Source organism: Balaenoptera musculus, chromosome 2, assembly GCF_009873245.2.
Source record: "Balaenoptera musculus isolate JJ_BM4_2016_0621 chromosome 2, mBalMus1.pri.v3, whole genome shotgun sequence".
Lineage (NCBI taxonomy): Eukaryota > Metazoa > Chordata > Mammalia > Artiodactyla > Balaenopteridae > Balaenoptera > Balaenoptera musculus.
In genome coordinates, this window is record NC_045786.1 from 29,821,604 (window position 1) to 29,846,389 (window position 24,786).

Here is a 24,786-nt window from a genome sequence, read left to right on the forward strand (position 1 = left end):
GCCAAAACTGATGAGATATCAACACACAGATTCAAGAATCTCAGTGAACGCCAAGCACAGTAGCTTGAAAAAACACACCTACACACATCGTCACCAAAGTGCTGAAAGCCAACAGCAGAGACAATCTTAAAGCAGCTACAAAATAAAGATGTATTATGTAAGAGGGACAATAATAAAAATGATGCTGAACTCTCATCAGATACGAGGGAAGCCAGAACACAGTGGGATGAGTGACCAGCAAGGTCAAATTTACAGTGTTTGACATCCTATAAAAAATTACCAGGCAGGGACTTCCCTGGCGGTCCAGTGGTTAAGACTCTGCGCTTCCACAGCAGGGGGCATGGGTTCGATCCCTGGTCGGTGAACTAATATCCCATATGCCACGCAGTGCAGCAAAAAAAAAAATATTACCAAGCATACCAAGAAGCAGGTACAGATCCACAATGAGGAGAAATATTAGTCAATCAAAACTGAACCATACTGACACAGATGTTGAATTTATAGACAAGGACACTAAAAGTAATTTTAACTGTATTCCACATATTCAGAAAGTTAAGAAAAGACATGGAAAGTTAAAAAAAAAAAACCTCAAATTGAACTTCTAGAAATGTAAACTATAATATGTGAGATGAAAAATACACTGGATGGAATCAATGGCAGAAGAAAAGATTAGTGAACTTGAACAGATAGAAACTTTCCAAAATGAAACATGAAAAAAATATTTTTTAATGGAAAGTGCATCAGTGAAATCTGGGGAAACTTCAAGGGACTGAGTATACATATAATAGGAGTTCCCATGGAAGAGGAAAAAGAAGAGTGTGGTCTAGAAAAAAATACATGAAGAAATATATCAAATTTGATGGAACTATAAACCCACAAATCCCACTGCTCTAATGTAACATGAAGGAAACTGCTTAACTAAATTGCCCAAAACCAGTGATACAGGGAAAATCTTAAAAGGAGACAGATGAAAAAAATCACTTTACAGAGGAACAGTGATGAGAATGACATCAGACTTCTCATCAGAAATGTAAGCAAAGAGACAGTGGAAAACAGCTTTTAAATACTGAAAGAAAAATACTGTCAACCTAGAATTTCATAGTAGTCAATGGAAATATCTTTCAAGAGCAAACTTTTTTTTAGCCATACAAAAGCTGAGAATCAACTACTAGCAGGCCCACAGAGCAAGAAATATTAAAGGAAATCCTTTAGGCAGAAGGGAAATGATACCAGTTTGAAATCTGGGTCTATACAAAAGAATGAATAATGCTGGAAATGGCAAGTGCATAGGTAAACATATAAGACTTTTTTCTTATTAAGTCTCCTTAGAAGGTAATTGACTGCCTTTACAAAACTTGTAATATATTGTAGGGTTTATATCATGTATAAAAGTCAACTGATGACAGCAACTGCCCAGAGTTTGGGAAGGAAAAATGGAAGTATACTATCATAAGGTTCTCCCAACATGTGAATTGGTATAATATCGCTTGAAGGTAGACTGGAAAATTAAAGATGTATGCTATAAGCCATGAAGTAACCACTAAAATTAGAAAAACAAAGAGTTGTAGCTAATAAGCGAACAGAGGAGAGAGAATGGATCTATAAAAGAAGGCAGAGAAAAGGTGGGGGGGATAGATGGGATGAATTATAAACAACAAAAAATAGATTTAAACATAATCACATCAATAATCTAATAAATATAAATCCTCTGCCGCTTCATTTAAGATGCAGAGATCATGAGGTTGGATTTTTAAAAAGCAAGACCCAATTATATATAGCCTAAAACAAACATGGTTTAAAAATAAAGACACAAATAGATGAAAGGTATAAGCATGGAAAAGTTGCACCATACTAGTGCTTATCAAAAGAAAGCTGAAATCTCAGTTAAAATAGTGAAAAGATCATTATTAATACACAGATCTGCTAGGAGGACCAAAGAATGTGGCTTGGGGTCATGCAGGCAGAAACACTGCTTAAAGTTCAGGGAGGAAGAGCCCACTGATGAACCACTTTGCTGTGCCCATACCCTGCTGGAATCCAGTCCTGCAGAGCTGCCTCCTGTGCCCCCAGTTATGGGAAACTCCCTCAACTCCTCAAACACCAGCACAGTAGATATGCCCAATGTCAGTACTCTGGAACTGTGTCTTTATATCACGTTTCTACTTAGAATTTGCTACTTAGGCTTAAGGAGTTATGTGCTAATACTAGATTGTACTAACGCTACAGTATGTGAGTTGCTGAATAGAAAAGTACCACTCAGCCGAGGTGTTCAGATAAGTACTGTGTTGAATTGGCTGTGCTGTGTTTGGGATGTGAGTCTGTATATCTACAGCTGAGATTTAAATATAACTCATTTGTTCAATAAGTGCTTAATACCTAACTGATATGCTTTTATGACAATAAGAAAAAATGATTTTTTACTGTATGTCCATATGTAACTTTTTATTATACAACTGAACATTAAAGTTAATCCTCTTTTCTGATTAATATAACTTGCAATTTCAAACATGTTTCGTCTTCATTTCTGATAAACTTTGGTTGGAATAGATAGCTTTGCTTTCCTGCTGGTCCCTTCTGGAAGTATTCCGTTATCTTTAAATACTTGGGAGCATACTCCTTAGTTAAAGGAACTCCAGCTTGCATTCTTTGGCAAAGTGAAGATTTTGTTAAATATACACTCCCTACTATTTATCTTGAAATCTCAGAGTTTTTTACCTTAGGGTTTTTGAAACTTGGAAACACCTGTACGTTAACTCTTTGTTCAGTCTCCCTCATTAGTCAGTATACCAATTTTGCTCCAGATGTTATCTCCTCCACACATTTACAAGATAGGCAACTCGTTCCCAGTCATGTGTATTTTTTTTCTGAGATACTACTTTGAGTCATTATTTTTAAAAATTGTGAATTAGAATAATTTAGAGAGAGAACATGGACTTAGTTTTGTTCCAATTAATGTTTGGGATTCAAAGAATCATGAGAGAAATTATTTAAATTATTTCATTCAGCTTGAAGAGACCCAGTGAAAGTCGTGTGTGCCTTCCAGGTGCACACACCTTTCCTGGCCCTGTTCTCTTTCCTTGAGTCCTGCCTCAGTTTTACGAACATAGAGATGCTGAGAGAAAGCAGTAGCCGTGGTTACCACAGTGAAGGAAGTCTCAGAGAGAAGGATGGAATCATAATTTTTAAATCTGGAACCATTGCTTTTTTTTTTTTTTTTTTTTAATAGACTTACCTCGAAGTTGAGTGATGATAGTTTTTCAGTCTGGCCTTCTTTATTCACAAATTGCAGCCTCAGGAAACCGAGTGAAGAGCTCCTTCTTTGTTGCTGCTGCTGTTGTCTCTGGAGCCCACCTAGTGATTGTGATGACGGGGTCAGGACCACACCCAAGGGAGAACTCGGCCCTGTTCTAGTTTTCTAGGAGTGTTTGGGAAAGACACCAGGTCAGCCAGGGAACACACAACATCAGAGTAGTTTGCCCACGTTGCTTTCTGGAGTCTTTCCCCCGTGGGTATAGATGCTTTAACAGGGGCAGAGGTGGGCACCAAAACCGTGGCAGACAAGAGGGAAATGGAGGCAGCGTCTCTGAGGACAGAGCTGAGGGTGAATCAGGGTGCTCACTGGGGGGTCCCTCCCCGCACCGCTGAGCTAGACCACCTAGGAGCCCAAGGTTTGATTCATGCTTCACTCGTACTCTGACCTCTTTTCTTGTCCTAATCTTGTAGGTGAGTAGGGCTAGACACCCTGATTTTAGATCCACAAACTTCCAGGCTCTCCTTCATTGTTGTAGTAAGAAACTTGAAACTATTTCAACGAGGAACACTTGGCAAGTTTGGCCAATAAAATTCATACTCCCCACTTTCTCAGAAAAGAAAAGAAACTAGAGAAAGGTACCATAAAATCACAACCCACTGACCATACATATTAAAAGCAATTACTCAGGTCCACCTGCCCGTGGCTAGTCATCTGTTATTCTCCTCTGTTGCTCTGTGGATATGTGGACATCTTTTTAGATTTTTTTTAACCTTTAATGGTACAGTGATTGATTTTAACGACTTCCATATTTGACATTGTTTTTGATCTTCTTTTTACTTTGTTCCCTGCTTTTTGCATTTTCCTCCCCACCCCTCTCTCTTCTTCATCCCACTTTTATTGTTGGGTTGTTTGTTTATGTGTCTGTGTGTGTCCTGGATTTTCGGTGTCTGTTGGTCTGGTGTCCTCACCTCTCCTCTGCTCCCACCTCCTGCTGCTGTAGCCCCACCGGCTGTGGAAGCTGGCCGAGAAGGTAGGGATTTCCCGCTCACCCACACCAGTGCCTGCTAACCACCACCGTCTCGTCAGCTCCCAGCAGTGGGCAGACTAGGAGTTGAGTGCAGAGATGGGCTGGGCTTCTAGTTCTAGACCCGTGGTCAAGGAGGGCTGACAGCCAGCGTGGTGTCACTTCTCAGATCTCGTCAGATGTCTCACGTTTGTGACAAACGCTGTGCCTCCGTTTATACCATCAGTTTGGGGTCATCTCCGTTTTATTTCATTTTCCATTTCTAGTGACCTGTTTTCTGATTTGTTTGTTTTTAATTGGCCTCTTATGGTTATGTGCTTTGCATTACTCAGACCACAAACCGCTTCTCCACTCAGCGCTGGTCTGTAGCACGGCTCCCCCAAGCTGTCACAGATCAGCGAGGGTGCCGTGGCCACACGGCAGTGCAGCTCCTCCTCCAGGCTGATTGCATGTGCTTTCTCTGTGGGGAGGATTATCGGGGGGTCCAGATGGTACAACAAAGGTGTCTTTATTTTTATCTTTTTCTTATATTTAAACGTGCCTTTGGTATAAGATTAAGATTCTCTCGTGAAGAATTTTAGTGTAGTTCTTCAAATAAATTCTGAGAGGCTCCCTTATTTTTTGGCAGATTTTTCTTAGGTTCTGTCTTTTTCTACCCAAGGTATTGCATTACTTTCCCAAGAAATGTACATAGAATTTTGGTTTGTAATGTAGCTTTAATGCCATTGCTCTTACATGAGCAGAGATCACTGTTCAGAAGTCAACTCAGCATATATTTTGAAGAGATTTAAGATGCCAGGATAAGGTTTCTGGACCCTGTGTTAAATAAAGAGTTCAGAACGCAGGGTGCTGCCCAGATGGCCAGTGGTAAACACACAACCTCCCTGACTTATGTCTTGGGCAAAAATGGCCTCCCGCATTGGAGGAAAACCAAGGCACAAGTAGAACTAGAAGGAACAAGGTCATTATCTTTTATCTCTTCTTCCTTAATCTGTCAGCTCATGTCACGTGTTCTGCTTCAGTATCTTGAGCTCTACAAATACACCTTTTGGGATGCATGTGGTGAAAACCTCTCAGCACATGATGCTTCACGTCCTCGGCGACCTGCTTTTGCCAAATGCTGCCTCTGTAGTTTCTGCCTTCTTTTATTTGGCAAGATGCCCCTTTTCTTCCTAATTTTCATAAATGTGATTGACAGTCAAGCTGTGTGAAAGTCCAGTATTATCTTAATAAGATGTTCCTTTCGGAGTTGGGTTATCAGTTGAGAGGTGTGGTTTTAGTGCTTTTGGGTTTTGTTCAGACTTTGCCAGAGAAATGCTCCCTAGCCAGTAGGAAGCACAGACCCAGCTCCTCCAAGGCAAACTCGTGTTAACCTCACTGTGTCCTTGCTTGCAGGGGACCTCGGGGCCCGATCCGACCACCGTCTACGTGGACATGAGAGCTCTGAGACACGACAGGTATTGTGATTTTGTCTTCTCGGTGCCTGGCGTGCAGGGTTCCTTCTAGAAGGGGGAGGAGTGCAGAGTCATCTGCTCCAAACAAGGTGGTTCATTGAGCGAGCTTTCACAACTCTCCACATTTACTGCGTGAGGTACCCAGTGGAGCAATCAAATTCTTGTTTTCAGACACAAATGACAACGGTTGGCCCAGAGCCGTTGCAACCAGAGTTGCTTTTTCTCACAGTCTGCCCAGAAGACTTGGTCCTTTACTTGAACACTCTAGTCAGGCACCATTCTGCACCTGATAAAATACCAACACTCTGCCCACATTTCTTTACATGAATTGAGAATTTGTGTCAAGGCATTTCCATGAAAAACTAAAATATAAGTCAGGTGACCTTTCTGTGCAGCTTCCTAAGCAGCCTTGAGCAAGAACGAAAGGGGGTGTTGCTGGTGAGTGCTTGTGAGTTCACCTCGAGGGAGGGAAGGTGGAGACAAGATGAGGAATCTTTAGCAGAACTTCTGCTCCCAAAGGGGTCCCTCCTGACGTGCCTGAGGGGGAAGAGAGAATTCTATCATTTTCCTGTAGACTTCCCCATTGATTAGGTCATTTCTTTGGGGTAGTTGTGGAGATGCCCATTCATTGATGTTTCTATGACGTGTTAATAGTAAGCGTGAACTCTAGTAGAAGGTGTCCTTTTGTAAATTACTAGAGGTGCTTGTGGACGTGTTGTGAGGGCCAGATACTGTGCGGCTATCTGCATGTCCTCACGTGGTGCCTACTGACGTGTGCATTGTGCTCACAGTACCTGGGAGAGCAGAGTGAAAGTTGTGGGTGGGAAACCAGGAGCCCCCAGCCTGGCCTGGCTGAGCGTGTTCTTCCATGATACTGAGTCCCGTGTGTGAGTGAGTGTGTAGGGGGCAGAGCTGCAGGGGCTGAGAAGGGGCCGGGTGTGCCATGCAGGCTCAGGTATCCTGGGGAATACCAACCCCCACTCACACCAGGGGTTCCCAGACGGGTGCTTGTGCCCCCAGCGGACGAGTTGCCATGTTGCCATGTCTGATTAGCATAATCTGGGGAGTGGTACTGCTGGCATGTGGGGGGGGGCGGAGGCCAGGGATGCAGCTAAACATCCTACAGTGCACAGGACAGACTCCTGCTGCACAGCAAATGACCAGAATGGCAGCAGTGCCGAGACTAAGAAACGCTGCATTCACCTAAACACATCACACTTAGAGGTGCTTCCCGGCCCCTGTAGCCCTCATTTTAGACCCTGCTATGCACAGGGAATCACAGGATACAGCCCATCTGGTGGCAGAGAGAACCACTGGCCCACCAAGAGCATACCGGCCCACTAGAGCAGAGCTCCATCCAGAACATTTTCAAAATGCAGACACTTAGCTCTGAAGAGATTAAGTAAGTGTGTTTCAGGGGCATAAATTTCCAAATACAACTTCTGGGCTTTAAAAAGAAATCTACTTTACTCCCTATAAAAATTATTTGAAAAAAACTTTATAACTTCAAAAGGTGAACAACAGCTCGTCAAAGAATCGCCGTTTGAGTAATATTTATGCAGTTCTGTCTGTGACCTGACCCTCAAAACACAAGAAGATCTAATTTGTAAGACCATTTAGATTAAAACTGCTGATCTTTGGGGCCTAAGAGAGTAGGTTACAGTCTCAAACGGACTTATTCACAAGAATAGTAATCAGGAAAGGACAGTTGGTCCCATTGTGTGTTACAAATCTCCTGGAGTACCAGGGATGGTTGGGAGTGGGGTTCAAGGAGTTTTCTTTCCTGGAAAAGGAAAGAAATCTAGAAACTCCTTTCTAGCAGCTTTGTGACCTACCTTCTTAACTATCTTCAGTGTGGCAAATCTTCCTATTGAGAAGAGTTGTGATTTAGGAAAAGTGAAATTGGAACCCGTACAATGTATCATGGTAAAGTAATAAAAGTCCAGTATCAGATGGATTTCACTGTTCTAGAAAGAACCAGGAGACCTGAGTCATAGTAGGAGTTTCTTTTCCTAATCTTTTGACCTTGGGAAGTCTATATCCTTTTAAGTGACACTTTTGTCCTAATCTGTAAAATAATCTCTTATACATACATTTCCTGACTTGGTCATTCAAAACAGAAGTAAAAGTGCTTTGTGAACTGGAAATTGCTGTGCGGTCATACGTTAGTGACACTGTCAGGAATGTCATTGACCTTCACAATTCAGGCTAACATTGCTCAGTGTCAGAGCGATCCCACACTCGCCCTGTCCAGGCCTCATGAGAAAGCCTCAGAGTCGTACCCGCCTCTGTCCCTGTAGCGCTCTCCAGGCTCGCATTTCACATTCTCAGCTCTGTCCTGCGTCAGAGGACAGGCATGTCTGGGAGCTGAGGGGCTGTCAGACACCAGAAACACGTGCATGGGACTTGTCCCTTCCTCGTCTTCATCAGGGTTTGACTTAAGAAACCAAAGCAAAGTCCTGCCCTTGAACGGGGTTTTCTGCTGGTTTCTGTCCCTGGAGGCACCCTCTCGCAGTCACAGCAGGGAGCCTTGCTCCCCTGGCTGGCTTGGTGCTGCCACATCCAGCTCCTCCGGGCTGAGGTCCTGCTGCATGCCCGGGCTCATCGCCGCTCTCTCCTGCTGGGCCCCTTCTTCTGAAGGGGGCAGAAACCCAAATAGGTGTCTTACGTTAAGGAGTAATTACCGTGTCCCTTCCTGGAAGGCACTGTCCTCCCCCTGCTGCCCAGGGACATGGGAGACTCGGCCCAGGGCCACCCTGGATGCAGGAACGCCATGCACACTTCGTCCTGGCTGCTCAGTGCACGCCGCTGGGCCCTGTCAGCTCCTCTTCCTGTGTGTCTGGGCTGGCCGCTGGGCAGCCCGGCACCCCCCGTCCTCTTGACCTGCTCTGTCAGGACGTGCCCACGCTGGGCTCTTGTCCGTGGTTCTGAAGTGACCGGCTCCTGACAGCAGCTGTGGCGCTGCCAGCCCTCCTGTGGGGAAGGTGCTGTGGTTTCCTGATTGTGGCGCATCTCCAGAGCCACTGGGTTACGGTGTGTGGGCAGGCGCAGTCCCGGGGGGGAGAGAGCCTCCCCTCCCCGTGGTGCCAGCCTGGGAAGGTCTCCTCCTGAGTTTCCTGTATTTCTGTGAGTCACTCGCCCTCCCGTGTGTGCTGCCTGTGTGTGTGTAGCTCCCAGCTCTTTCAAAAGACACATCTCTGTCTCCTCCTGTAAGGGGTGGTTTTCTCTTTGCTCTGTGGATATTTTCAAGTGGAGGAACGGCCACCCGTGTGGCATTTGCTGGCAGGACAGGACCACCCCTGAGTGATTCCAGCACCCCCTTCCTGCTTGCCTGTGAATCGCTGACAGAGAGCACCGTTTCATACTGACCAGAGAAGAAATTCTTTGTTCTGTCCTTACGTTTGCCCTCCGTGCTTGCCCAGGTCCCTGCCACCACTCAGCAGCCCAGCCAGGAGGCCGCAAGGAAGTTCTTAGCGGTAGGGTTTCCCACATTTCAGGTGAGATCCTCAGCTGAGATCCCATTTGCCTGCCTTCCTCAGAGGATTCGGCTCAGCAGGGAGGGTCAGGAGACAAGATAAACTCCTAAACTCCGAGAGCAGGGGAGGCCTGCTGGCCAGAGAGGCAGAGGCCGGCCAGTGTGCGTGGCCAGCAGTCCCACTGCTGAAGGAGGACCGGGCCATGGACTCACTCCCCATGTTGGCGGGAACCTTGGGGTCTGAGAGGAGGAGAAGCACAACGTCCGGGCTCGAGTCGCAGGCCAGGGCACTTGCTCCCACTCTTGGCTCAGGTGGCCTGGTTCCACTCATGACACCAGGTGCCCCGCTCAGAAGTCATCCCTGTCATAGTGCCACAGCCAGAGCTACCTGAGTGGTGGCTGTGAGTGGACAAACAGCAGAGCGTAGCTTATCCAGAACAACCCTCATTTTTGGCAAAGGTTTTGCTCCCTTCCCTGGCCTGATGGTCTGACCTTTGTAGGACACCCAGCCTACTCTCTGGCCAGCTGCCCCGCCCATAGCAGCAGCCAGACTAGGTGGGCTGAGCCAGCCGTTACCTCGGCCCCTTTCTCTTTCATTCTTTCCCTCTTTCCTCACCCCTGCTTCTGCCCACTCATAATCTTCCCAGCCAATTTGGCCTCTTTCTTTATTGCTTTCTCCATCTGTAGCCAGTTGCCAATATCCAGACTCCACAGTTGGCCAGCCAGCACTTGGACACACAGGCTTCTTCACTTAACCTAACTACTCAAATTGGCCTAATTTAGTTCAGTGTAACAGGCGCAGCCTCCTGACCCAGCAGGCTGTAAAAAGTTATCATTCCCAGCATTGATATTTCCTGCAAGCATCGCATCTGTCTGAAAGCTGCTACAGGTGAAGTTCCATAGATTCTTAGTGCTCTAATGGTAATTTTTAATTATAACCCACCCTAAATTAGCATAATGCTACCTGGGTCCTAGAAGAGTTTTAGTCCCTTTTAATTCTGTCTTAATGCAGCCAGTAGTTTATTTTTGAAGGATGGCATCATTAAGCCTATTGGCATACAGGCAGACCTCAGAGATTCTGTGGGTTTGATTCTAGACCACCACAGTAAAGGGAATATCACAATAAAGCAAGTCGCACGAATTTTTTGGTTTCCCAATGCATATAAAAGTTATGTTTACACTGTACTGTAGTCAATTAAGTGTGCAATAGCATTATGTCTGAAAAAACAAAGTGCACATACCTTAATTTTAAAATATTTTGTTGCTAAAAAATGCTCACCGTCGTCTGAGCCTTCAGTGGGTTATAATCTTTTTGCTGGTGGAGGGTCTCCCCTCAGTGTGGCTGGCTGCTGACTGAACAGGGTGGTCCTTACTGAAGGTTGGGGCAGCTGTGGCAGTTTCTTAAAATAGGACAGCCATGAAGTTCGCCACATGAACTGACTCTTCAGGAACGATTTCTCTGTAACACGCAATGCCGATGACAGCATTTTACCCACAGCGGAACTTCTTTCAAAATTTGGATCAATCTTCTCCAACCCTGCCCCTGTTTTACCTACTAAGTTTATGCCATATTCTAAGTCCTTTGTTGTCATTCCAACAATCTTCACAGAATCTTCACCAGGGTAGATTCCATCTCAAGAAACCACTTTCTTTGCTCATCCATAAAGTAACTCTTCATCTGTCCAAGTTTTCTCATGAGATTGCAGAAATTCAGTCACATCTCAGGCTCCACTTCTAATTCTAGTTCTTTTGCTGTTTCTACCACATCTGCAGTTACTTCTTCCGCTGAAGTCTTGAACCCCTCAAAGCCATCCAGGAGGGTTGAAATCAACTTCTTCTGAACGCCTGTTAATGTTGATATTTTGGCCTCTTCCCATGAATCATGAATATTCTTAATGGCATCTAGAATAGTAAATCCTTTCCAGAAGGTTTTCAATTACCTGTACCCAGATCCATCAGGGAAATCACTATCTATGGCAGCTATATAGCCTTATAAAATGTATTTCTTAAATAATAAGAATTAAAAGTCAAAATTACTACTTGATCCAGGGACTGTAGAATGGATATCGTGTTAGCAGACATGAAAACAACCTGTATGTCATTGTCCATTTCCATCAGAGCCCTTGGGTGACCAGGTGCATTGTCAATGAGCAGTAGTGTTTTTTTGAAAGGAGTTTCTTTTCCTGAGCACATCTCAACAGTGGGCTTAAAATATTCAGTAAACCATGTTGTAACCAGATGTGCTGTCATCCAGGCTTTGTTGTTCCATTTACAGAGCACAGGCAGAGTAGATTTAGCATAATTCTTACAGGCCTTAGGATTTTCAGAATGGTAGATGACCATTGGCTCAACTTCAAGTCACCAGGTGTTGTAGCCCCTAACAAGAGTCATCCTGTCCTTTGAAGCTTGGAAGCCAGGCATTGGCCTCTCCTCTCTTGCTATGAAAGTCCTAGGTGGCATCTTCTTCCAGTAGAAGGCTGTTTAATCTACACTGAAAATCTTTTGTTCGGTGGAGCCACCTTCATGAATGATCTTAGCTAGATCTTCTGGATAACTTGCTGCAGCTTCTTCATCAGCACTTGCTGCTTCACCTTTACTTTTATGTAATGGAAAAGGCTTCTTTCCTTAAACCTCATGAACCAACCTCTGCTAGCTTCTAAATTTCTTCTGCAGGGCTTCCCTGGTGGCGCAGTGGTTGAGAATCTGCCTGCCAATGCAGGGGACACGGGTTCGAACCCTGGTCTGGGAAGATCCCACATGCCGCGGAGCAACTAGGCCCGTGAGCCACAACTACTGAGCCTGCGCGTCTGGAGCCTGTGCTCTGCAACAAGAGAGGCCGCGATAATGAGAGGCCCCGCGCACCGCGATGAAGAGTGGCCCCACTTGCCACAAGTAGAGAAAGCCCTCGCACAGAAACGAAGACCCAACACAGCCATAAATAAATAAAATAGTGTTTAAAAGAAAAAAAAAAAGACCTTCATTAAATTTCTTCTGCAGCTTCCTCACCTCTCTTAGCCTTCATAGAGTTCGAGAGAGTTAGGGCCTTGCTTTGGGTTAGACTTTGGCTTAAAGAAATGTTGTGGCTATTTTGATCTTCTATCCAGACCACTAAAACTTTCTCCATATCAGCAATAAGGCTGTTTCATATGTTCACTTTTAATTTCTTTCAATAACTTTTCCTTGGCATATACAACTTGGCTAACTATCTGGTGGTGCAAGAGGCCTAGCTTTCAGCCCATCTTAGCTTTTGACCTGCCTTCCTCACCAAGCTTAATCATTTCCACCATTTCATTTAAAGTGAGAAATGCGTGACTTTTCCTTGAGAAGAATGTCACTTGAACACTAAGGCCATTGTAGGGTTATTAATTGGCCTAATTTCAGTATCATTGTGTCTCAGGGAATGAGGGGGAGAAAGACGGGGAATGGCCAGTAAGTGGGGCAGTAAGAACACACAGCATTTATTAAGTTCACCATCTTATAAGGGCAAATTCGTGGCACCCCAAAACAATTACAATAGTAACATCAAAGATCACAGATCACCATAATAAATGCAATAGTAATAATGAAAAAGTTTGAAATATTACAAGAATTACTACCATAATGTGACAGAGACATGAAGTGAGCAAATGCTGTTGGAAAAATGGCACTGATAGACTTGCTTGATGCAGGGTTGCCACAAACCTTCAATTTGTAAAAAAAAAAAAAAAAAGAACACAGTATCTGTGAAGTGCAGTAAAGCAAACAAAGTGCAATAAAAGGAGGTGTGCCCATATTCTGGAAGGCTTAAGTAGTGTAAGATCTAGGTGGTTTTTCTTTGATAGCCCTCATCTCTTGCTGTCAGCATCAGGGTCTTCTTAGAGACAAATATCGAAGCATGTGATGGGTATCAAATGATCCAGAATTGCTTCAGTGACTTCTTCCACTCATTACGTCGTTGCTGCAGCTACTCAGGTACCTCCAGCCCTCCCAGGGTCTCCTCTGCTACTTTTGTCTGCAGCAACACGAGACACCACACCAAAGGCTAGCTGGAAAGCAGGGCATCCTTTGCCTGAAAGTAAGAGCTTTTCAGCTACTTTTCAGAGGCCTGCAGCCCCAGGATGCCTGCCGGCACGGGAGCCCTACCCACACCCGTCTCTGTCGGGACCTTGTCTGTCTGCCCTCCTCCTGCTCATGTTGTCATCCGCGCCCTGGACCCTCACTCTGGGCGACCGGAGCAGAGCCTGCGAAGGAACCCCACCAAGCTGTGACTCTCAGCGTCCTTCCTTCATTGCCCATCCCCCTTCAGCAACGCTTATCAGTTATGGGGGCAGATCTGTGCTGATACAAAGAATGGGTCACGCTGGTGAATTTGACAGTCCCGCGCTCCCTGGCCCCATCCTCCTGCTGACGCCCTCCGTGTTCTGCAGTCAAGCATCCCAGCAGGTTCCCCTTCACTCCGTTTTCCTTAAATAAAAGTTGCCTGTAGATGAATGATCAGCATCACAGTCTCAAAGTAACATGGAGAGATGTAAAACCAGTCATAGAATAGTTAAAATAACGCAGCTGGGAAGGACTTAGCGAGCTCAGGTTGTGACTGGCACCAAGGTCCTCCACAGTTTTAAGATTAAATCACCAGTGAACAGTTTTTAAATGGAAAAGAGCTTATTTTCTAAAAGGAGCTTTTGCTGTCTGAACTGGCCGGTCCTCTCTAGTGCACCTGTTTGAGGAGGTGGGTTCTGTGCTGCTGTGTCTGAGGCCCTGCCTGTGGTCTGCAGGGGCAGGGCCGTGAGTGTTTCAGGACCAGGCATCGCTGTTACAGGGGTGGCAGCTCTTTGAGGAATGCAGTTTAATCCTTATTCTTTCCCTTTTCTGCAAGCACTGCATCGACCCCTGGTTACTTTAAATGCAGAATCGTTCCCAGTCATTTTTCAGGTTGGTAGGTGGGATTGCATCTCCATTCTCCGTGGCCTGTGTGGTGGCCCTCGCTGTTTCCTCTCTACTATCGACTGCTTTTTCTTTGACTTCTAGACTATCTTTGCGTTGGGTAATGCTCATCAGCAGAGTTAACGTTCCCCATCAAACTGCCAGGCATTGACCAAGTGCTGGATGTGGAGGAAGGGAAGCACTGGTACAGAAAACACAGTAACACCTTCTGTTTCTCTTTGTAGAGTCCGTTTAGTAGAAAGAGGATCTCCTCATAGTTTGCCCCTAATGGAATCAGGAAAAGTAAGTATTGAAGGAAGGCGTATGCATGTCCATATAAACACAAGTCTCAGTTTATGGGCTTTGAAAATTCAAGAAATAGATGGTAGATTTTTTTTTTTTCAAAAATGTTTTCTTGAATGTAGTATATCAGGACTGGTTTTGGCCATGAGCACAGAAACTCAAAATGACAATGTTTTCAATGAGTTAGGGTTTTTTCTCATGTAGAAGAAACCACCAGGGACCGTGGCATCTTATGTCTTGGCCTCCCCTCCCAAGGGTGCCTCAGGGTCTAGAGTGGCTTTTCCAGCTCCAGCCTTCCTTTTGCACATTCCAGCCAGAGGAGGAGAAGCAGAAAAAGGAGGAGGCAGAAGGTGCAGACTGTGAGGACAGCTCCTCAGCCGCCTCACTCACACTTAAGTGTCACTGGGCATTGTCACCCACAGCTGAAAGGCAGGTTGGCAGCACTACATTGGTTTTGAATGCGGGCCTGGCTAACAATCAGGGCTTGTTTACTGTGGAGCTGGACAAAGAATGGTTATCAGGGGACAGCTAGTCTTTCCTGCAACGGTGGTTATCTTGTTTATAGAACTAAATGCAAGAAACGTATTTAACCCTAATTGAAGACTTTTTTTAATTTCTTTTTTGGCCCCAATCGTCAGATCTCTTCTCCATTTAACATAATTCTAAAAGCATATTGTTTTTGGACCTTTTACAGTCTGTGTCTACATGACTGCCCGTTAGAATTCTTGGTACTAAGTTGACTCTAAGGTGGGACACAGCGCTACCCACCCACCCAAGTCGGTCTGGCGGGCCGTTCGTCAGACGTGTTCCAGGAGCGTTCACCACAGATGTGTTACCTTATCTTAACCGCACAGTGTTAATTAGCTGAACTGAGACGGGTTCTGTTCTAAATTTCCAGAATCAGCTTTTGCTTCATTACGTGGTTTCAGTGGAATGTGGAGCATTTCTGAGCTAAACGTCCATTAAGAAGGAGGTGCTTCATATCAACATTGTACTAGAAGATGTTTACCAGCAGGAAAAGTGGGCAGTGTGGTGGAGGAGAGGGGCAGAGCCGCAGGCGTGGTGTCCTCGTGGCTCGGCAGACGCATGGGTGGTGACGGCCGTCTCTTCTGGACACCACAAAGCAGCTCCACTAAATCCTATTTTGCAAGCATTGAGCCTGTTAAATTATATCATTTATCATGTTTTTGTTCAAATTCTTAATTTTAGGATCACTTTAACAGAGGCTCTGTCACTGTAATAATTACAATGAAATGTAATTGTTTTGCTGTAATTATATAATGCTGTATATAATTTTGATTTAAAGCCATTCACTTTCTAAACCATTTTAATCAGGAAAATAGGCACATGGCATGAAAGCAAGGTCAAGGTTGATTGTGCAGTATCTACCTGTCTGTCCGCTGATGAGACTCTTCTTTCCAACATAGATACTTCCAGGGGTTCGGATCATAATTGCCAATCCAGAAACAAAAGGACCGTTGGGAGACTCACACCTGGGTGAGGTGAGTTCTGGGGACTCACACCTGGGTGAGGTGAGGTACAGGGTGTCCATGAAAGTTCAGGATTACAAAGTAGGATTTCCTTAAAGGAGTATCATAGATTCTCTTCAAAAAATTTAGAAAAGAGGAAACTTCATGTGAGTGGACTGAGTTTCCTTGTTTCCCAGCCCTTGGTTTGTCTTCCACGTGCCTGCTGCCTTCACAGCAGGGAAGTCCTTTATCAGGAACACGATGGAGAACGTGCAGAGGGAATCTTGCCAACCCCAGAATCATAACAGTACCAACAACCGTGGCAGGCGGGCTGGGTACACAACAGGTGTTTATCTGGGTCAGAAAGTCACTTCCGCTCCCTTGTGTTGACGATGAACCTAGCCGCTGACTCCGCGCCCGGCCCCTCATCCTGCGCGCTGCTGGCTGCGTGTGGCTGCAGGAGACCCTTGCTGGGCTGTCATCCCCACAGCTTGCCCTGCTCGGCCGGCCAGGCGTGCCCGCCTCTGCCTTACACTGTCCTTCCTCTCCCTGATGGACTTGTTTCTTCTGACATGTCTGCCTCCCCTCCCCACCCCCCCGTTTTCCTCTCCAAGGCCAAGCCCACAGTGACCCTGTCCTGCCCTCAAGGACCCTCTTGCAGGTGCCGCCCACTGTTCGGTCAGCTTCCCCCCTTCCTCTGACCCGTTCTGGCCACACACAAAAGGCTGCCACAGCTGGCACATGACCAGCACACCAGCCCCGCCACTCTCCTGCAGTGGTGCCCTGGGCACACGTGTGTACCTCGTCAAGGGGTGAATAGTGATGAGGCGTGAGTCCTAACCACTGCTCACTCCCCAAACCCTTTTTCTTCTTGGGCAGTTTTTTGGCCCCTCACTCGTCTGTCTCTATGTGAAGATCAGAACTAGTCTGTGAGCTGCACTATATTTTAGGAATTTGCTTTAAATATATGTCTAGGAATGAAATTGGGATGTAGCACCCGCCATCTCGGGCACCTGGGGATGCTCCCGGCGGCTGCTGTCCTCACAGCGGGCGGCCTTGCTTGGAGCTGAGCGGGCGCGCTGGGCGGAGGGGCAGGGACCACTGCACCCTGATGTTCTGCTGGGAACGTGTCTTAACAGAGATGGTTTTCCTTCCCCTCGCTCGACGGGGTGCCCTCCGTCTCTGGTCTGCTTCCTCGTTGCTCAGCAGGCGTGACTGAGGGCCGCTGGCTAGACCCCAGCTCCTCCGGGCCTCATCTGTGCGGACTTGATGGGCTCCTGTGCCTTGTCCCTGGCTCTGCTCAGCCCACGTGGTCGGCACCTTGTCAGCAGGTCTTTCTTTCCCATTTCCACGGTCAGGCACTTTTGTCCCCCATTTTTTGATGTTACAGTGCCTTTCCCTTCTAGAGTTTGTTTTGTGTTGTGTTGTTTTATTACAATATAATATTCCTAGAAGTATGCAAACCAAGTGAAAGGGAAAGTAAATCGCAAAGCTTTTTAACATTTTTCCAGCTTGCTTTTTAGGAACAATCAGTACATTTGAATAAATACAAGGAAACTCATACAACCTCGTTCATTTGATGTTTATTTCAAAAGCCCTCAATCCATCTGCTTTAATAGAATTCTCAACAGATGATGGCTTGGTTGTTCGCTCAGCCATGAGCTTGCTGTCATGCCTTCGTTTCAGTAAACTTTGTGGCATCTGTGTCTCCCCAGAAACTGGAATCGTCTTGTTTTTGCAGGGCAAGGACAGTTTCAATAGCACTGAATATAATCTATCAAATTGTAAAAGTAGCTTCTGCCCTGGAGATCATCTCAGGTTAACTTATCCAGTTATATTTTGCTTCCTTACCAGATCTGGGTTCACAGTGCCCACAATGCCAGTGGTTATTTCACTATTTACGGAGATGAATCCCTCCAGTCAGATCACTTCAACTCAAGATTAAGTTTTGGAGACACACAGACAGTCTGGGCACGAACGGGCTATTTGGGGTTCCTGCGGAGAACTGAACTCACTGATGCAAACGGAGGTGAGAGTCCCGACAGGCGGCACGAAGGTCCTCAGACCCCGGAAACCCGTCTGGGGTCTGGGATCCCAATCCCGGGAGAATGTGCGTGCGTGCATGCTTGCTGCAAGCCAGCCTGAAAACAGCCGAGGGTGAGAGAGCGCCAGCTCAGGGCAAGTGCATCCAGCAGTGGAAGCTGCATGCCACGTGCTCTGTGCTCCCATGTGAGCCAGGAACACGTTTAAAACCAGGGGCAAGAGCCAGGTGCCGTGTTGTCCACAACAAGTGCCTGTAAGTGCAGCTCACAGACTTGTCGCCAATCCTGGAGCCACCAGCCCAGCCCAGGCCCTCCTGAAGCCCTGCTGCTCTCTTCCAGGGCGGGAGGTGCTGGCCTCGGGTGCTCTGTATTTCTGCACCTGTCCAGCAGGCCTGGTGCCACAAGGTGCCCGAGGGGAGCTGCAGCTCTGAGGGGCTGGCGCTGGGCGTGGGTGTTATGCAGAACTAACACGTTAAGAGCCTGCCTGCTCTTTAAGTCTTTGCTGATCCTGGAATCCTTACTCCACTCCTTATTTCACTAAAAACAGAGACAGGACTTGGGTATTACATAGAGATGGGGCCTGAGCTTTCTTGGTGAGATCCTGCCAGACTCAAAGCCAGAAGTCAGCGAGCCTTCCTGACCCACCTGTCTGATGGGAGCTATGCCAACCTGGCTGAACCAGCATGAATTTAGGGGGAAAGTACAAGATATTTTGGTGTTGCATTTTCAATTTGGGAAAATCGTACACTGTTTTACTTGAGGGTGCTATCTGGGGTTCCTTGAAGAACTAAGCTTAGCAGCACCGAGACCTCCCAGGAGGCAGGGCAGGTCCCATCCTGCGGAGCCCGTGGGCTGGAACAGTGGGATACCCCACGGCAGCTGTGGTTAGAAGCCAGCAAGTAACTGCCTCCATCTCATCTGACTTAAACTGGAAAAGATTTATTTTCTGGTATTTTATATGTCAGTCACTTCTCTCAAACTCACCATGATATATTTACTAGTCTAAAGATTAAAGACGTCTCCTTGTTTTTAAGGAAAGATGGACAGACTGCATGTTGTCATTATCCCAAGGTTTGCACAGCTGATGAGAATAAATTTAACAATTACATGAGCTAAGGAAATTTTTGTTCATGAACAGTCTCAGAAACTATGCTTCCTCTTCCCGCTCAGACAGGCAGTAATAAGAGAGTTAAGAGCTCATGTGCTGGCACCAGAGGGAACTGGGCATAACTTGGGCTGTGCTGGGTCCTCACCATGTGACTCCAGGGAGCAGGTCTGCTGGCCCGTGTCCCGGCGGTGGTGATGCTGCTGAGGGCCGTGTGATAACGCACTTGACGGCGTGTGGAGGCTACGCCTGTGGGATGAGGGGAGGGACGTGCAGGCCTGCGGCCAGCGCTGAGCCAGGCAGCACTTCCGCCTGCACCTTCTCCCTGAGAGCCTCGGGCTGCAGAGTTTCCCTGGTAGAAGGGAGACAGCATCCCTTGCTCAGTGATCTTTTCTTTGCATCTCTTTCGCATTCAGGGGTAGTCTTTTTTATTTTTTAAGCGGCTTGAGTGGCATTGCGGTGAAGCTCACACGGTTTCCATTCCCTGTACAGAGCGCCACGACGCCCTCTACGTGGTGGGGGCCCTAGATGAGGCCATGGAGCTGCGCGGCATGAGGTATCACCCGATAGACATCGAGACCTCCGTCATCAGAGCCCACAAAAGCGTCACAGAATGGTGAGGAGGGGGCGGCAGCCCGAGGGCACGGGGTCCTGGGCGGAGTCAGCTTTCCAGGGTGAACCTGAACCTCTGAAGAGCACTCCTAGTGCAGAGTTGTTGCTTTTCCCGAGAGTGACATACAGACGGCTGGGCGGTGTTTCCAGGGAGCCGTTTATTTGGTTTTTTGTTAAGGAAAGCATGATGTAGGGGAAATAGACTGTCCGCGGGAGCCTAAATGCAGCATGCCTGTGGGAAGACCTTAGGCTCCAGGAGAGGCCGCGTTTGCCAGCGTCACTGGGTTGTCAGTGACAGGTCACCCACCCCAGCCACCCTTGAGGGTGAGGGGCCTTGCAGGCCATGCTTCTCCCTGGCCGTTTGGTTGGCTGTGACGTGTGAGTGTGCCCAGATCACCGCCTGGCCTGGGGGCTGCAGCGCTTACCACCTCCTCAGGGCCTTTACGTGGCATTTGAGAGTGAAAAGTGGCTTCAGCGCCATTGGCTGCAGGTCTGCTCATTCCCTTAGTCCCTGAACTGGCAGAGGCCTGATGGAGCCCATCTGGAAGCTCAGGGCAGGAGCCCCAGGGTAGGCTTGTTCCAAAACCTCTCGGGAGAAAACTGCTCGTTTTCTCGGCAGGTGGGTTGGTCTGAGATTGTCGGCTGCCTCTTGTTAGCTGACGCAGGCTGGTGTTCTTGGCCATGCACTGCACTGCACAGAGGACTTGGCAGACAGAAGAGTCGGGTGGACGGGAGCGCCTCGTCCCCGCTTGGTACCGCGTTTCAGGACGAGCAGTGACGGAGCCCGTCCGAAGCACAAGTCCGCTGGCTGTGCACTCGTGTGTCGAGGAGGGCAGAAACCCCAGAAAGGCATCAGCCCAGAAACTGGCCGGGGCCCACCTCAGTTTCCATCTAAATAGCTACAAATACCAATCACAGCTTTCCATTTTTGTATTCTTAAGAAAATAATTTTGACTGGCTTGTATTGCCTCCCTCGAGTATTTTCTATCTAGTTGAAAAGGTGCCGTTTCCACTTAAAAGTGTGTGGCAGGGGTGCCCCTCGTGGGTTTCTCCTTTCTGTTCTGAGCATTGCTTAGATGCTGTGACGCGGAATAAAGCTGCGTTTTATTCCGAAGGGTTTCTCTCTCTTGGAGTCTGTGCAGCACAACTGTTCTGTTATTTCCCTCCCCCTTGCCTGTGGCCCCCACACAGGGTGCCCCCATCAGTCACGTCATGCAGAGAAAGAAGGATGTGATGCCAAGTCACATCTGTGACTGCCTCACTGAGTACGGTCCAGCCCCCCGACCCTCTCAGCCACTGCGGCCCCAGCAGAGCGCCGGTGGAAAGAGAGTAGCCGGCAGCAGCCCGCGGCCTCTTAGCAAACCCCCTCCCCAGTTAACTGTGGAGTCTGAGCTGGTCCTGATGCTGCGCCATCGATTTCAAATGCCCGGATAAGATTGTTCCCAGCGCGCATCAGAGTAGTCACATGTGATTCATGGGCTCAAGGCGCGGCCCGTGCGGAGCGGTGCCCGGTGCCTGGGAGTTGTGCCCTGGGACTCGGCGCTGGCACTTCTTCTCGGGAACAGCGCCCCACAAGGTTGTTCCCTTAGGTGTACACGCTCGTCACAAAGCAAAATCCAGAAGGAGGGGTCTGCTGAACACGTTCTCCAATGTTTCCCTTTCATTTTCAGGTATTCATTGGCCACACTGAACAAAATACTCATTTTTTCCTAATAGGCATACCCTATGCTTTCAGGGAACAATAGTGAATGTTCCCAGGTGCTTCCTGCCTCACAACTGAGATAGAACCTTCTCTGTGTCTGGCAAGAGAAAGATCCCCACAGCCCACTGCAGGGCCCCAGAGCCTGGCCTGTCCTCCACGCGGCTCCCGTGGCCAGGGGCAGTGTGTGTTAAGGTGCTTAAACAACCACGTTTTAAAAGCCCAACTGTATGATGTTAAAGTGGCTTAAAGTGTAAAACACTGTTCTTAGGCTTTAACAAATTGGGCAGACAAAATACTCTGGGTGGCCCTCCTGTTGAAAGATCCAAAATAAGACACCTCTGGGTGAATCTCTGGAGTTCTTCAGGAATTACCCCACATGAGTCAGGTCTCACTGCATTGCCCTCATCCTAAACTCAGTACTTTAAACAGGAATCAGTTAATGTGCCCTGGGTCTGCAGTTGACCGCTGAGGTATCTGACCCCAGCGTGGCTGGAGCCCACGGGTCAGCCGGGCCAGGGGCTGGCAGCTCTTCTGCACACGTTTTTCATCCCCTTGGTGGCAGAGGCAAGTCAGGACCAGCCCCAGTGCCCCCGCTGTCCTAGCCTCAGCGACAAGCCCACAGACCATGTTGCAGGCTGACCCAATCACCTGGCGGGACAGACTCCACCCTTAGGGGCCTCGTGCGTGCATCCAGGGAGGGCAGGGGTGGGGCTGCCACCGTGAGAGCAGGTCGGTAGGTGCGGATGACGGGAGTGTGAGAGCCGGTCAGGAACCAACAGGCCTGAGGAGGCTTAGCGCCCAGGCAGGTCCGCAAAGAACCCAGTGGAACGTCTGGAAAAGAAAACAGGATCGTTAAGTTCAAGCCCCGCTGTACAGTGATGCTTCTCTCTCTTCCAGTGCTGTGTTCACCTGGACAAACTTGCTGGTGGTTGTGGTTGAGCTCGACGGGTCCGAGCAGGAAGCCCTGGACCTGGTCCCCCTGGTGACCAACGTGGTCCTGGAGGAGCACTACCTGGTGGTGGGGGTGGTGGTGGTGGTGGACATCGGCGTCATCCCCATCAACTCCCGGGGGGAGAAGCAGCGCATGCACCTCCGCGACGGCTTCCTGGCCGACCAGCTGGACCCCATTTACGTGGCCTACAACATGTAGACGCTCCCAGAGGCGGGCCATCTGCTCAGTGTCGCGAGTGTGCAGGCGCCAAGGCGAGTTCCCGAGCGGAGCCTTTGCCAAGTGGTGGGGAGGAGACTTTCCACTCGTCCTGATCGGCATGGGGATGAGACGAGAAATGTGAAGTTTGCTCAGAAGGACTTTGCGTTACTGCCTTCAGTTTGTTGGAAAAGCCCATTTCAAAAACTTTTTCTTTTTTTTTAATTATTGGATAATAAGTGCTTTCTTCGTAAATGTGGTATTTTGTTAAGCCAAAATAGCAATTAAAAAAATATTCTGCCCTCCAGATGGGTTCTTTTAAACAATTTATGTAGTGTGACAAAGAATTGTTTTCTCTGTTTTAATGTGTCATGAAATCTTAATGCCATGGACCTGCTACTAATTTAAGCCATTGCTGGAGCTCATCCTTCTAGGACAGTTTGTTGAGGTACGAGAAAACCTTCCAAATAGCACCTTCCAATTAGATTTTAGCAGCTTTCTTTGTCAGAAATGTGCTGAAGAAACAGGCTAATAATCGGCCTTTGAATTTTAGCATGGAATGAGAAGAAATTATAAATAAGGTGTATTTCGGCAATTACCTTGCAGATATCTTTGTACTAAACTAAAATGATAAAATAAGTTAACTTCATATGTAATTATGTACAAAACGTTTAATTTATTTTGATCTCTTTAGAAGTATAACAGAGAAAACATTCAAGAATATTAAAGTCTTGTAATGTTTGCTAATATAAAAAGTGTTGTATTATCTTGCGTGGATAGCATCACAACAAATATATATATATGAAATATAAATTCACTAAGAACAAAGGAGATTTTAAAGTTTAAAACGCAGAACCTGTCACTTGCATGGCGTCCCCTCCACTGCACTGTAGATAGACTCTCGCCCGTTGCTGGTGTGCGCGGCCAGACAGCCAGCAACACAGTCGGAACCTTTCCTCCGGAACCAGAGACCAGCAAGTGGCGCTGTCGCCTCAGAGGTGGCGGATCGGAGCTGGACGTGCACTTTTCCTTCTGCTGCGGGGTCTCCACGGATTGTCAGTGCCGCGTGCCCACCGCACTGCACGGCCTGGGGAGCAGCTGGCCCACAGCACGCGCTCTCTCGGCTCAAGAATTCATTGCACAATGTTCCCATCATTTTTGTTTGTGTCACCTTTTTTTGGTCCTCGGTATGAAAAGGAATGTCATTCTGTGGTCATTTGCAGCGGGTTGTGCTGACTCCTTCAGCGGCTTTAAGGGAAGAGACTCACCAGGAGAGGGTCGTGCCTGGGGAGCCGCCCCCGCTGCCGGGACAACAGAGCCACTGGCTGGGGCAGGAGGCCCCCAATCCCCTCCCGTCACTGCACCTCCTGCGAGGACACGCTTCTGATTTCCATCTCTTGCTGCTGCTGCTGCTGCTGCCGCCTCACACGCCTTGGAACTTTCAGAGCTCCTCGCACACTCCCGGACTGAATCAGCCCGTCTGCGTCCAGCCAGGAAGAAGTATCAGCTGTCCGAGCGAGATTCACTTTGTAATTGCCCCAGTGCGCCCCACGGGGGCTGTGTCAGGTCTGCATGACTAAGATTGCTGCTGGCAAGACTGAGACCCTTTCTGTGAGGTTGTCTTATCTGCCTTTGCTCTGTGTGCTGGCAGTGAGCCCTTTGCTACAAGAGAGTTTTGTTTGACTTCTGAGATCCAAGGCTAATTGCTGTTAAAATTTTAAGTGGCATTTTTTAAAAATTTGTCTGCATGTGGGGTGCATTGTTCCATCTCCACAAGTTATTTGATTTTTAAAATATTGTTTGACTTCATTGCTGTGTATGAATATTTCTCTACATGCTTCAGATACACATTCCCACAGTCTTTCGCTTCCTAAGGGGGAAAAAACCCCACCACACACAGGAAAGACACACATGCCCACCTTGTGTAGGGGGAGGGGTTTAAGGTTTCGGGTCCGACACTGATGAGGAAGCAGGACTGCAGGTGACTCGCAAGGCCCAGCGAGGTGGGGTGAGGTCGGTCCTGCTGTCCTGTGTCAGCGTTGAGGTCCAGAGGGCTCAGGGCTGGGATCCAAGTTCTGTTGTGCAAGAAAAAGGAAAGGAGACACTAAGTACCACCCGTTTAGCAATAAAGGAAGATCGTTCTGTACTAGGAATTGTGCTGTGGATGAGTCATTCATGAGAACGTAACCAGTGTTTGTCTTGTGACCTTGTGCTTTTGAAGTCAGACAAAACCGTGTGATCACCTTGCACACAGGAGGGTACACAGTGATCACTGAGACTCAGACCAACCGACAGGGC

General features: G+C 47.6%; 1 protein-coding gene across 5 annotated transcripts in view; it reads left to right on the top strand.

The window, feature by feature from the left end:
• Positions 1–24,297, top strand: part of DIP2C (disco interacting protein 2 homolog C) — a 364,898-nt gene extending 340,601 nt beyond the window's left edge. For 3 of the 5 annotated variants that reach the window (XM_036841828.1, XM_036841831.1, XM_036841829.1), the window contains 7 exons: positions 4,254–4,283; positions 5,673–5,734; positions 14,354–14,411; positions 15,839–15,913; positions 17,735–17,909; positions 19,520–19,643; positions 22,239–24,297. In XM_036841828.1, coding sequence (XP_036697723.1) covers positions 4,254–4,283; positions 5,673–5,734; positions 14,354–14,411; positions 15,839–15,913; positions 17,735–17,909; positions 19,520–19,643; positions 22,239–22,491 — 777 coding nt within the window. In that variant the 3' untranslated portion in view covers positions 22,492–24,297. The remainder of the gene's footprint in view (positions 1–4,253; positions 4,284–5,672; positions 5,735–14,353; positions 14,412–15,838; positions 15,914–17,734; positions 17,910–19,519; positions 19,644–22,238) is intronic. The other 2 variants (XM_036841830.1, XM_036841832.1) reach the window with 1 other exon arrangement.
• Positions 24,298–24,786: the final 489 nt, after the last annotated feature.